Genomic DNA, 15,270 nt, shown 5'->3' on the forward strand with positions numbered 1-15,270 from the left:
TTCTTTTTGGTAGTGGTGGAGGGCGTTGCAGATAATTTTAGAACATTAATAAAATGGAAGTAGGCAGCAAATAATCATTAAAAAACAGATTCTTAATTTTTGTTTACAATTACAAGAGATATTTGTCGGTGAAGAAGCTTGAAAGTAACGTTTCATTGATTTACAGTATCGTAAAGGCAGTTATCTGTGCTATACAATGAAACTTAGAGGCAGTACCAGCCTGTTTAACCGTACGTGAAGGCAGTACCTAGCAGACAGCATTGAAGTTGCGGAGGTAGGACCAAGATGTTTACTATGAAACTGTGAAGGCAGGACCTGTGCACGTTCGATAAGCGTTCCTTACACGTGCCAAATCACATCTACCTTCTTCTCCTCCTACACATAAGAGCGACCGCCCTCTTAGCGAGTTCTTCTCACTTGCACTTCTCTCTCGCAATCTTTTCATCTTCTCTCCATTTCGAAAGTATACTGTTTCTGTCTGTTGCTTTATCACCGTGTTGCATCACTACCTTCTTCACTCTAACTTATACACTTTCTTTCTTCGACTGTTACTCGCTTACCGCACTCTTTCTCAGTTTGACTCTCCCCCCACAGAAAGTCAGCTACATACTAATTATTGAATGATTAACATTCTTTAGCCTGACTGCCGCCAGCTTCCGTTTTGCCACACTTTCCTGTTCTTACTTTCTTTCATTCCGGGTTGTCCATTCCACCGAAGCTTCTCACAGACAGACATACAGGCACCTTAAGAAAGTTTTCGGAAACATTGTAAATTTCATCTAACTATGGCTGTAGCAGCGGCAACAATAGCTTCAGCCGGAGCTTTCAAGAATCCCAAACTGAAAGCAATTAGCGATGTTGACACCGACAAAAACGGCAGGTTTAAATACATATTGATCAAAGTGCATGATCCCGAGAAAGACCGCGAATTTAAGCATATCATCCGAGGATACAGTCGTCATGAATATCACTGTAAGTTTGTTTTTGTTTGTTTTTTTTATAGTCCTTTCTATCACTACTGTTCATCATTTTGTCTGTAATCAGCACAGTCCGAAGCGGGGTCCTTCTATATGGTTACTCGATCTGCTAGAAATCACTTCCTCATATTATACTCTACGATATTTAATTTGCCACCCGGTTTAACATCACCGTCTGGTTTTTGAAGTCCTTTAGTGGAGTCCACCCTGCTGCAAGAATTCGGACCAAGTTTGAATATAACTTCCTCATGTGGCCTCGTAAATAGTCAAGAGCACTACCTGTCCGTCTTCGTTGTCCGGTTTCACGACATGCCTTTATTTTCTCTTTTATTTCGTATATATCTTCTATATATGTCCAGCCTTTGCTTTAAATGTTGTGTTAATCACTAACTGGGAATAATTCCCAAGTTAAAAATCTATTCGAAAACAATCTGCAAAGTAACCTAAAGCTCTTAATCATGACTAAGAAGAATTTCTTTAATAAACTTCACACTAACATTACTCTAAATTGAACATATCTCCTTACTGTCTGTGATAGCAAACTGACAATAATTCCGAAAATATCATTAATTCTATGATTATTGATAGAGAGGGAAGTGCTGCCCTCCGGTAAATTTTATGGAAAGTGGAAAAAAGTGGCGAAAGTGACCTGCCTAAAGAACAATAACAATAATAATCCTTTCTATCTCATTTTTCTGTTGTAAGAAAAACACTTTTAGTCGATAAATCGAACCTTGTATTTGACTGGTGCTATATTTTATCGGCCCTGGATTTGCTGACCGGTAAAGAAACCATAGTAATGATTTTCCTTTTTATTCGTTACAATGGTCCAGAATGCTCTTGTCAGTAACAAACGAAATACAAGAACAAGTGTAAATTCGTAAATCTCTTCTACTTACAATAGCGTCCCAGGCCGTTTGTGACCAATAAAAAGAAATCATTATCATAGTTTCATTGCTTTTAATCCCTCCGGGTCCATAAATAAGCTAAGTGTCACGTACTGGGGTCGATATAATCAATTAATCTCTCTCGAAATTGCTGGCCTTGTTCTAGAAGAATCGTTTGTGTCGGTCAAAATGCCTTGCAGCATTCTTTTCCCACCTAACGTTCTGAGATCAAATCATGAGATATCCTTTGTGGGGTTGGGGTAGATAAAATAATTACCAATTGAGTACTGGAGTCGATGTAATCAACTTACCCCTCCCCCGAAATTACTGTCCTTATGCCAAAATTTGAAATCATTATTATTGTTGTTGTTGTCAAATATTTCCCAATGACAACAAAACTCTTATAGTTTTTATTAAATTGTGCTCGGTGTATGCGTTCACATACAGGTGCATCATATAATATGTGTGTGTGTCTGACGATGAGTAAACTGGCCGAAACTTCGAAATCACTATCAACAATATTCCTGTTTAAGAATCATTAATTTGGTACTCTACGAAAGTATAGAGCAACTCCTCAGATTAATATAAAATTTCTTTTATTATACTGAACATAAAATAAAATTAATGAATGTGTGTGTGTGAAAGAGAGAGAGAGAGAGAGAAAAGGTTGAGTTCTATTTCATCCTTTACTTTGCGGGGTTCTAAAGGTCGATTTCTAATAAAGATTCTTCATATTACATTGACAGCTTACTGTTGTTAGAATTTTTCGAATATGAAAATGCTACAAATATAGAATGTGTTATGAGTATTTATAGAACAAATATCCTATAGAAACTCAACAAACAATTAAAGATGGAGAAAAGAAAGTGTTAAAAGTTTAAAAAGAATTATATATATATATATATATATATATATAATACAAATAAGAAAATGGAGAAACAAATTTAGTTTGTTCATCAACTTACGGATATTATAATGTTAGATTATTTATTCATTTTACAAATGAGGACATCAAAAGCATACAAAATATTATATAAATCAATAGATAAGATAATAATACAAATACAGATTTTAAAAGTCATATTATGAATTATTGAAATCCATAAATTCTTACAGCTGTTACACCCATAACCCCTATCTTACTTTGTGTGTGTATATATATATATATATATATATATATCTTTCGTGTGTGTGTGTGCTCATTTTTCTGTTGTAAGAGAAACATTTTTTAATGTGGACAACAAAAATAATTGCTGCATCAATTCCAGGTCATCCTTGAATTTCCACAACATTAAATGTAGAAAAGAAACCCAAAAAAGAAAAAAATATATAGATAGGTTTGATCTGACTGAAGGGGTTCGTTTATGGCCTTACCAAGCTTTGTGAGTTTGACATTATTAATGTTCCTCTTGGACAGTTGTGAGTAAGGGCTCAGGGGAAAAACATTTAGGGAGTGAATTCATGAGAGTTAACAATCTGGACCGTAAGAGCTGGGCATAGTGGTAAGTGTGGGGCCTGAGATAATAGACACAATATAGGTGATAAGAGGAGAGATGAGGTTCTAAATGGAGGTGGCATGAAGTCAGCTAGCTCTGAGTGGCAGAGGCTATTACAATAACAAAAGGCAGTGCATCTTTGGGCCAGAGGTTGCAGTGTATTGGTGAGCAACTTCATGGCAATCAGTTTGCATAGTCTTTCTTCATCTAGGATGTGTGTTGTAGTAGTAGTAGTAGCAGCAGCAGCAGCACTGACCGTGGTGTTGGAACAGTACTCCATTGTGGGTCTCACCCAAGCTTTGTAGAGTAGTAGTTGATAAGTGCTTAAGTTTATTTTTGACCTTGAAGATGAAGACTAGTCTTTGTGATGCATCTTTGTTATATTGATCATGTTTGCCTGGAGAGATCTTGTGATAGTGAGATCCATCATTATGTAACAACCTTGGGAGTTCTAGTTGTATGCTGTTCATGTTTCAAAAGAGTGGTGTGGGAGGTAATAATATTTTCTTGATATGTATAGTAATTCTGTTTTATGTTGTTGAAGGGGACAAAATTGTCTTGATTCCATTGAAGAAAGGTCAATAGAGTCAATACAGATTTGACATGAAGTGTTTAGGGTTGCAGTTGGATAATGCTTTGGTGTGGAAGATTAGGGAGGAATTTTTGACTCGCATTATCTTCATTGGAGTGGGTGTTGTTGAAGTTGACAACAAGTAGAACATTGATGTATACGAAAATGAGTGCTGAACAAAACCAAAGTCTGGAGTACACCATAGTTGATAGCATTGATCAAAGAGAGAGACAGAGTGAGCAAACTTCGGCAGTATATACTATGATAGTGTGATCTAACAGGAAGCCCCTGATCCCAGAAACAAGACTGATGGAGCTCACAGACAGACAGTTTTAATAGGTAATTTGCATGCCAGACACAAAAGCTTTGCAAATGGCAAAGGTAATGTTGCTTCTTTCATCAAATTTTTCTTGGGTAGAGTCCATTTATGAGTGACATAAGAGAGAAAGTGACTAGTAAATCTGGCTTTGCAAAATCTGGTTGGTAGAAGCAGATATGGTGCCTGTCTTGAGAATGAAATACCATGTTGTGTTTTCAAAGAATATCATGAAAGTGTTTGTTTGAATTTTCCAAGAATGTTGCTACTAAAAGTTTCTTATCATAGTAATAGTATTCATCAGGAAATTGATCACTAAGACAATAATTTAACCTCTTTAGGTCTCTTCTCATTCTCCCTGAGTATCAGTAACTTTGTTTTGTCTCTGGTTAGCTCTTTTCAAATAGATCTATAATCAGTGACATTTTAACTGTGACCATTCCATATTTCATTCATCAATATCCAGGATCATAATATTCAGTGTCTTCTTTTTAAGTTAGTAAAGTGTCATTTGAGAGAGATCATCATCATTTAATGTCCATGTTTCATGCTGGCAACTGTTATTTCTAGATCAGGGGTTCCATCATTGATTTCTCTAACGTACCAGTTATATATCACTGTGATGCTGAATAATAATTCCTTCTGTTGTTGTTTATTCTAGGTAGTAGACAGACAAGCTTTATTTTTTTCTAGCTGCTAAAGAAACTTGTGATGATCTGTGTTGGCAAAAGATGTTTGATAAAATTTGTAATAGTTATGAGGAGGGGTGTGTTTTGATGTTTGAGACAGAGCACTTCTTTGAAAAGAAGTATGTGTACCCTGAGTAGTGTGGATTATTTAGTTGAATCAGAGACAGGAGGAAAATCCTTTAGTTAAATAGTTGTTGAATTGAGATGATCTTGTTTGATTTTAGACTGGAAATGTCATTTGAAAAAATCTACAAAATACAACCTTGGCAAATCTAAGTTATGCTAGAAGCTGTAGTTATATATGTTATTGAAATTAAATACTGTCAATATTTTGAGACTATCAGTTCAACAATGATAGAAAATCTTTGATTGAAATTTAATTAACAATTTTCACTAATAAAATATTTACTAATCAAAGTTTGTGGCTTTTGTATGTGTGTGTCTGCAGAAAGTCAAGTTATTATTAAGACTAAATTTTTCTATAAGCCTATAATTTTGAAATTTTACATTGATCTCTGTTACCATCTGTGTAATACAGGATGTTTTAAAAAATTTGATAACGTTTGAGCTATAAATATTGAAGTAACTACATTGTCTAGGCAACTGAAACTAAACAGGCTTAATGTTGAACAAAATAAGTTTTATTCATAAAAATTTGAATGAGAAATTCAAAGGTATGTAAATTTTATGAATAATTTCACATGATTTCAATATGTGCACCACATATGATATAGTGCATATCAAGTCAGTAGTCCAGCTCCTGTCAAACCTGATGCACTATGTCTTGGGTAACAGTCTCTAGTGTAGCAGTGACTCTCTGCTTGAGTTCCTCTAAAATTATAGGGAGAGGGGAGGATATAGACTACAGAGAAAAAAATTGTAAGGTGTCAGGTGAACATGAAAACCATTTCAGCAGAACATTGTCTTCATTACCAGCATGCTCAATTCATCTCCTTGGCATATTCTCATTGAGATAAGCCCACACTGTTGAAAAATTAAATGTTCATGTCCATTTGCAATGATCTTATCAATTAGCCAGTTCTGAAGCATTTGCAGATAAACATTGCCTATCACATTTCCCTCAAAGAAAAACTGACCATAAAGATGATTCTTGGAGATGGCACTGAACACATTCAGTTTCAGTCAATCCTGTGGCATGGGGATATTTCTTCACCTCAAATGTGAATATTGTACTTGTTAACTTTGTCATCCATATGAAATGGCCTCATCACTGAAAGCAAGAAGTTCTTCAAACTTGTGTTTTAGTTTCTTTTGTATATCAACATAGAATTGCTTGTGCTTTTGCTTGTCACCTATCTTTAAGGCCTGAATGAGCTCTAGCTTGTAGGTTGTTATTCGTAAGCATTCCCTTGCAACACATCAAATGTTGTTGGAGGAATCTGAATTTCCAGGCTTGCTCTTCTTATGTACTTCCTGGCACTTCACAAAATTGTTTCCCAAACCCATTCAACCATCTTTTCCAATACCAATGGTCATCCAGATCCTTTTGTCCTGCACAGACAGCTTTCCTCTTCAAACTTTTTTGTGCCATGTCCAAATCTGCATTACAACTGGTGCATTTTTAGCAAATTCTTTTACAAATGCACATTGCACAGTCTTGTTCAACTGTGTTTGAGCATACTCTAGCACACAAATACCTTTTCTTTTCCAGTGAATGGCATTTCTATACCTGAAAAGAACATAAAGCATTAAAAGTAGAATTTTGAGTTGTTTCTACACATGCTATTGCAATTTATGATCATTTGAATGAGAATTGGTCAAATTATTAGATTACAAAATAATATCAATTTTCCTGAAACACCTTGTATTTTCCCTTCCTTTGGCTCTCAACTTTTGATGGAATTGTAGGTATCATCATGACATGCAGCATGTTTTGGCCATTTTAAACCTGGCAGAGTCCTGACTTCTCCTGGTTTAAACAACTGATTTCTTACAGAGAGAAAGTAAAGAAGATAAGCAGAATTGACCCAAGTACTGGGCTGTTACTTAATTTATCAACCCCAAAACAATGAAAGGTAAAGTTTACTTTGGCAGGATTTGAACTAAAACTCTATACAGAGCCAGAATGATTACAACAAAGCAATGTATCTGATTCTGCCAACTGTCAACAGAGAGAGAGAGATTGGTATGAAATATGTAGTCCTGTTCTCATATAATTACAGCTGCAGAATAATGCAGTAGTTAGAAAAGTGATGGAGGGATGATTGATAGGGAAATGAAAAGATGGCAGAAGGTCTGATATAGCTACATAATTTTAAACACAATTATGAACAAAATGAAAGTCATCATGTTTTGCAAATTTCTTGTACTTCTATACTTCTCTGTAAAAATATATTCTCTCTCTCTTGCACCCTGTACTTACCTCTTATTAACTAGCCTCTTGATTTTTTCTACTATTCAGACTTGTTCACCTCTTTTTCACCCTTCCTCTTTTGATCCATATTCAATCTATTGCTTATATAAAGAAATAGCAATAAAAGCCGTCATTGGTCAGGAGCCACATTGAACCTGTATGTGTGCATTTTTAGAAGAGAAAACTATGTAATAATTGAAGTAGAAGAAAGATCAATATCATACATGAACTTGTGTTTGTTTATGATACGACAATAATAAATGAGTTGTATGTGTTATTTTATTTATCTAGCATTTCGTTGATGTTTGGTTTCAGGTGCATGTTGAGCTTTCTTTCTCTGTCGCTGATCTGTAAACCATGCACATGTCTCATCATTTTCTGATGCACCTCGTGCATTTGTTTGGTGAGACATTTTTTTGATAATAAATATCAGGAAGTAATAGTGAAATGAAATTCAGATGCTATGCTACAGTAATGCAAGATAAATAGGTATATCATATAGAAGAATAGCTTAAGGGAATGAGAAATGTTTTTGATAAGGATTTTACTTGTGGCAGTCATTACAGAGGGAGAGAAAGAAAATGATTGACTGTGTTTAACTGTGCAGGACAGACAATCCTTGAATAAATAAATGAATAATATATATGGTGTGGTGGTTGTTGAATGCTGATTATTCTCACCACTGGACAATTTCCAGCCAAATAGAAAGACAGAAAGATTATATATATATATATATATATATATTATATATATATATATATAATATATATATATATATATATATATATATATATATAGAGAGAGAGAGAGAGAGATTGAAAGGTTTTGATTCTTTGAAAATTTTGGCACTTTAGCCCTGATCACACCATCATCATTACCATCACCATAGTGAAAGTGGACAAAACACCCACGCTTATAAATGAGATGGTGTCTCACTTATGTTTTGTCGGACAGGCAGACAGAATTTCTCTTTCATATATATAGATTTATGGTGAAAAGTTGTATGTATAAATTTGTTGAAAATTTATAAACTGGAAAGAATTTTCTTTATAATGACTCTTTTCTTGCAACGTCTTGATATAATCTGTTCATAATTTATTTTCAAGCTGAATAATAAACGCTCAGAGTCAAAAATTAAGTCAGGTCAAAGTAGCCAAAAATTTGTATGTATATTTGTAAGTAATACTTATGTTAGTCTACTAGGTTCATTTCTGTAACACTGTGCATATTGACAGTAATCATTGCATGTAACACAATACAGCTTGTGTTGCCTGTAATTTCCATTGATATTTCTGTGATTAGGCATCTTTCAACCTTGTATTTATACATCATGCTTCAATGAAGAGTAATAATCTAAAATTGAAGCATGTGAACCAAAAATTGGAATATATAAGTAGAGATTGGTGCTTCAACAGTAATAGTTTGTGAAGAGTATGATGCTGAAAAGTAAATAGTTTCAGACATGTGCAATGCTAAGGATAAACTCACTGTATTTCCTTTGAAATATAACCTTGATGCAAATTCTAAATCATCATTTGTTAGTGTAAAGAAGCATATGAGAGTTGCTGCAAAATATGCAAATCCTGTGGTAGTAGTGACATGCTTCTAATTTTGTCTTGACTGCATCATTCTTTTCCATCTTGACCAAATTGCCTTCTCATCATCATGGAAGCCTTCCAAGTGGCCTTTTCTGATCTCTTTCATACCACTCAGCATCTGCACTGATTCACCTGTTGTCTGTGAACCTTGCAACTTGTCCAGCTTCGCAGAGCTTGTACATTCAGTACTCTGCGATCACATATATTGGATGGAATCTTCCATTGATTTCAGTGTATGAACATTCAGTTGTTCAATCAACTGGGTGACTTCCTCATTGAATTAGTGTGCAGAGTAGTTGAGTATTCCACCGATGTATTTACCCTTAACATAATTCTCAAGTAGACTCAGCATTACACAGTGTGACAGTGCTGGAGCTGTGTGTGTGTGTATTTATACACACATACACATACTAAATAAATATTCTTAAAAGCAACTGTTTTAAAGTCTTCCTTCTGATTTTTAATAGAGTTGTTAAGAATGAACTATTTTTTTCTCTGTAATAACTTCTTTCCACAAAAAAATTTTTTTTTAAATATGTAGAAAGAGAGACAGAAAAGTGTGTGTGCATGTGCACAAGTATATATACATTACCACAGACATTATCAATATCACCAGTTCCTTGTAAACTTGAATGCTATAAATAAAATCGAATCATTCCACTTGATTCTCTGTGATCAATATACTGAAAGGAAAGCGTTAATATCTAAAAATATATTTTTGGTAAATGGCAATGACAGTATCTTTCTTAAGTGTTACAAGTCAAGGCAGGCAAAGGAGGATAAAAGATAGCTCACTTCAAGATGAATATTTAACATTCCCTTCAGTATTTGTCTTTGCAACATGTGTCCCTGTATTTCTTTTCCAGTCATTTAAAAAAAAATTTTCACTAAAATTTGATATATATCTCTCTATCTTCTTATGTCTAATATGTTTCATTGAGGTAATTTAATAAGTCTAAAATGTTTTTAGTACATTTGAAACATACTACCAAATATCAGGCTGACTCATAGCCAGGCATGTGTGAAGTATGGATGTACTGTTAAGAAGATTGATTCATAATCATGTGGTTTCATGTTCAGGCCCACTACTTGGTATTTTGAGCAAGTGTTTTTTGTATATCCTTGTGCCAACCAAAGCATTTGAGAGTGGGTCTAGTAGAGAGAAACTGAAATGAAGCCCATCATATCTGTATATATGTGTGTACAGGGGTGTTTCTATGTCTTTTTCTTGATATAACAGTCCAACAGTAAACAGATATGACTGTCATACAAATTTTGCTGTTTGTTTGCAATCTCTTATGAAATTGTGTCCAGATTAAGAAAATATTACCTTGCTTGGAAACAGGTGAGGGTTGGCAATAGGAAGAGCATCCAGCTATAGAGAATCTGCCTCACTGAATCCCATCTAACTCATACACACAGAAAAGTAGGTTAAAACCATAATGATATTGCCACTACTGCGAACAAAGTCAACCCCCTCTCCTATTGCTTTCTGTTTTTAATTGACTTAAATTCTTTAGTTTTCTCTACAATCTTTGATGATTAGACTCTATCATTCTGCTTTACTTGACATGTGTTTGAGTGTTATGCATTTGTAACAACATTAACTATGGAATAAAACCAAAGACATCCTTGAAATTTTTATTATAATTTCCATCTATACCCTCCTCGTTAATCTTTAAGCTAATAAGGATGTTTTCTCTCCTCATCATGGGTATAAATTTAATTATATACCTTCTTGACTCACTTCAGTTATGTCAGCACTGACTTTATGAATTAATTTATTAAGTGCAGATTAATTTTATTGAGTAAGGGTATATGTAGATGATGGTCAATAGTAAATTTGATAGAATGTTGGACTACAAGCCTTGTAGTATTTAGTTGCATTCATTTATATTCTGATATCTCACTCTTGAGGGCCAATAAAGCTGTACTAATAATAATTAATAGTGACAGAAGCAGTATTAATACCAAAATGTAATGTTTATCTCCACTTTAAAGTGGATGTTGTGTTAGAACACAGAATACTGTGTTATTTACCATGAGAGCACCTCTCATATGGACTTGTGGTGCATAAAAGTACTTGTGCTTATATCGCTAGTGGGAGATAATCATCCATGATTGCTGCTGGAACTGCTAGATCACGTGATTTCGACCTTCCTTAGCCTCGTTAATGGTAGATGCCCACAACTAGAAAGAACAGTAATTCCTCTATCAGTCAGTGGTCTTATTTGAAAATAATTAATAGTGATAGGGCAGTATTAATACCAAAAGTTAATAGTTATCCCCACTTAAACGTGGACATTGAGTTAGAATGCAGAATACTGCATTATCTACCACAAGAGAATTTCTTGTAGTCTCGTCATCATTATCATCATTTAACATCCATATGGGCATGGGTTGAATGGTCTGACAGGATCCAAGCCAAAAAGGAAATACTTGAAAAAGAATAAACAATATACATCATATAACCAGGTAAGGTTTTGTTACGATTTTCTGTCGTGCTATCTGGTAAATAATTAGATATTTTGGTGTAGATATTTTTCAGGACAAAGCCATATATAAGTGCGGTTGTTAAACCCTGATTTCACACATTAGTCAAGTACAAGCATCTTTATCTTTATTCTGCCCCTTCTTTGAATGTCTAGAATATTTTGTTTGCTGATAACCAGCATATTTGATCCTCATAAAAGAAATGACAACGAATTACAATGATTGGTAAATTGCAAAACCCATCCATTGGTGCAAACATGATGAAAACCAGCATTGAAATAATGATAGTGACAGAGGTTGAAAGATATATCATTTCTATAGTGTTGCTACCATGATAAAATTCACCCAGTAAAGGGCATCCATGCCCTTCCTAATACTAATCATGCGAAAATTGAAACATGAGCAAAATATGGTCTTCTAACCAAACTAACAAAGACAATAATTCCTCATATGAACTGACTCTGAGTGTGTAACTGCTCAATCCAAAATAATAGTGGTAATGATGGTGATTACAATGACAACATCACCATCCAGAGTCAAAGAATCATCATCATTTAGCACCTACTTTCATTGTTGGCATGGATGAGGGTGAATTTTCAAGTTCTGAGTCAGTTCTTATTTGTAGTTATTGCTCTCCTAGATAGCTCCAAGAGCCCCATTTTGCTATTATATTCTAGTTTTGGCATGATTTCTATGACTGGCCCTTCCTATCACCAACAAATTACAGAGTATACTAGATGTATTTCATTGTGACCAGTATGTACTAGTGTTTGTTCACTTATTAATACTCCTTCCCTACAATTTTTGGTATTGAGTCATCATAAATTATTATATGCTTTACAGTATTTACAGCACTTTACATTCTGAGTTCAAATCCTGCCTTGGTCACTTTTGCCTTTTATTACTTCAGGCTTGATAACAAAGTACCAGTCAAGTGCTGGCTTGATATAATCACCTAACCCCACTTCCCTCAAAATATATAGCTTTGTGCCTTAATTAAAAACAATTTTTAGTATTGATATTGTTTTTGTTGGTATTACTATTCCAAGTTCAAATCCTGTTTTACCTTTCATCCTTCTAAGGTCAATAAAACATAGTCCCAGTCTAGTACTAGGGTCAGTATAACAACTACTCCCTACCTTCCCTTTATATTGGCTGTGTGCCAAATTAAAAGAATCATTCTTAGTAGTAGTAGTAGTAGTATAGTCCTTATAGCAAGTTTGAGAATGGTGTATAGTTTCCTTCTTCATTACAAAATTTCTCCTGTGTATTTTAACATAAATTACCTCCAAGCCCAGTTCTGTCAAATATGACTAAATCCTCCATACATCTTCTTTCAGAGTTAACCTCTCTTGTCAGGTTGGACTAAATCCCCTACACCTCTTGAAAAGTAAACAGCAGGTTTATGATAAATGAGCCAAGCTATTTAGTGTTTTTATAATAGCTGGGAAAATGAACACCCACTGTTATCTCTAGATGTGACTTAGCAGTTTACACATTCATACAGGAGAGGTGTATTTACTCCACTACCCACTATCACAAGTTGTTTTCTCCAACACATTTAATTAAACAGAAACAGCAGCCGTATATTTCTCCTCTCACGCACATTCACACAGAAGTGTTTGTAAGTAAACTAGCATATATATCCTCAAGAAAGTAGATATACCTTTGATTCTTTAGTAAGTTGATTCAATGTGATTCTGGCCATGCTGGAGCATCATCACATATTCCTTCAAGTTTCCATGCTTGCATGAGTTGCACAGAATTTGTTGATGATTTTCTACAGCCACATGTCTTTCCTGTTGCCAACCCTCACCTGTTTCCTTGCAAGGTAATATTCTCCCATGACAAGATATGTTTTCATGGATGATTGGAAATAAATAACTCTACTTGCATGATGGTGACATTTGTTTACAGCTATCACTCAAGAGTCAAGGCAAAGAGACAGAAACATGCACACACACATACATGTGTGTGTGTGTGTTCGTGTATATAGATATATGTATATATATGTGTGTGTGTGTGTGTGTATCTTTTTTACTTGTTTCAGTCATTAGACTACAGCCTTGCTGGGGCACCGCCTTAAAGAATTTTAGTTGGGACCAAATCAACCCTAGTACTTTTTTTTTTTTTTCAAAGTCTGGCACTTACTCTTTTGGTCTCTTTTGCCAAACTGCTAAATTATAGGGACACAAACACACACACACACAACTGGTTTCTTTCAGTTTCCGCCTGCCAAATCCACTCACAAGGCTTTGTCAGCTTGAGTAGAACACACTTGCTTGTATAATATATATATCATGTAATGTACTTTGTATCAGCTCTGTATTAACATAAGAACTACTAATAATCTCTTCCCATTAAGACACATGGTTAGGCAGGTTTTTATAACATGCCTTGTGTCTCCAAGCAATCCCTGTGTTCTGAGCACATGTTCTATTCTACTTGAAAATCAGGATGCTGAAAATCTTGGATCTAAAAGGAATGCGCAATCTTTCAGCTATGCATAAGTTGCATTTCTTAGATCCATTTACTTTTGTTGATGTGCTAAAAAGAAGATTGCTGGTTTGCATAACATCTTTTAAAATTGCTTTTGCATAAACCAATGTAATTTTTATTTTCAGTTTTGTTATCTTGAAACTTTGCTGTGACTTCTGCCTAATAGACAACAGAGTTTATCATACACACCAGGCATACATGTTAAACTCTATCATCTATGAATTAGAAGTCACAGGTTTATGTGGAGGCAATTTAGAAAAAAAAACATTATGCAAACCACCAGTCTTGTTTCTTTTCTTTCCTTTCTTTTTCCATTTTTATTCACTTTTCGTCTTCTCATTAACCTTCTTTTTTTTTTTGCATGTGTGATTTCTCACATACCAGCATCCTGATTTTCAAATAGTACAAACTATGTATACAGAGCCTGAAGATTGCTTTGGGACACAAGGCAAATTATAAAAACTGCTTAATTACATGTCTTAATGGCAAGAAACTATTATTAACTCTTATGTAAATACAGTGTATATTAAGTGATATTTATCCCTCACCCGATGGAGTATGTTTTTTTTGTTGAGCTTACCTTAATGGAACAGTAAACTGCACACATACACACGCACAACAATTTTCTTTCAGTTTCCATCTACCAAATCCACTCACAAGACTTTGGTCAGCCCAGGGCTATAGTAGTAGATATTTACGCAAGGATCAATAAAATAAATTATCAGTCAAGTACTGGGTTTGATGTAATATACTAAGTTCCTCCTCTCAATCCCCTTGGCTTTGTACTTATGTTACAAACAATTATTATTACTATGTGATTCCAAGACCCCCATTTCAATGATACAGTTACATACTCTTCAATAATGATAATAGTATTACTAATTTCTTTTCTTTTTTCTTTTGTTTTATTTAATAACTGGAGTGTTTACAATTTACTTGACTGAAGTTGAGCAATTACAACATCTGTTAATTCTTTGCCCAACTGCAGTTAAGATGTATAGTAAACAAAAATAGTTTTATTTTTAAATGTCAGAATAAACATTGCATCTAAGAGGTGTCAACAATCTCAACCAAATCTACATTTGGAGCTTCTACGTAGTATGTAGTTGCTTGACCTGATACAAGTAGCAGCCAAGTCTTCCTTAATTCACTCTTTCATCATCATCATTGTACTGATGTTCATTTTTCCTTGCTTGCTTGGATCAGACAGGATTTGTTGAGGCAGATTTTTACAATAGGGTGTCTTTCTTATTACCCTCTCTCACTTATTTTCAAGCAGGATAATATTTTCCCCTACTCCAGACATATTTTCATGGGCGATTGCAAACAGACAATGCCCTTTGTGTGATAGTGATGTTTTGTTTACAATT

The 15,270-nt window shown here is 34.5% G+C and overlaps 1 protein-coding gene across 1 annotated transcript in view; it reads left to right on the plus strand.

The window, feature by feature from the left end:
• Window positions 1-263: 263 nt before the first annotated feature.
• Window positions 264-15,270, plus strand: part of LOC115230258 (14 kDa phosphohistidine phosphatase) — a 75,729-nt gene continuing 60,722 nt past the window's right edge. Inside the window, exon 1 of the mRNA XM_029800470.2 lies at window positions 264-972. Coding sequence (XP_029656330.1) covers window positions 786-972 — 187 coding nt within the window. The 5' untranslated portion in view covers window positions 264-785. The remainder of the gene's footprint in view (window positions 973-15,270) is intronic.

The sequence above is a fragment of the Octopus sinensis genome, linkage group LG2 (genome assembly GCF_006345805.1).
Source record: "Octopus sinensis linkage group LG2, ASM634580v1, whole genome shotgun sequence".
NCBI classification, from domain to species: domain Eukaryota; kingdom Metazoa; phylum Mollusca; class Cephalopoda; order Octopoda; family Octopodidae; genus Octopus; species Octopus sinensis.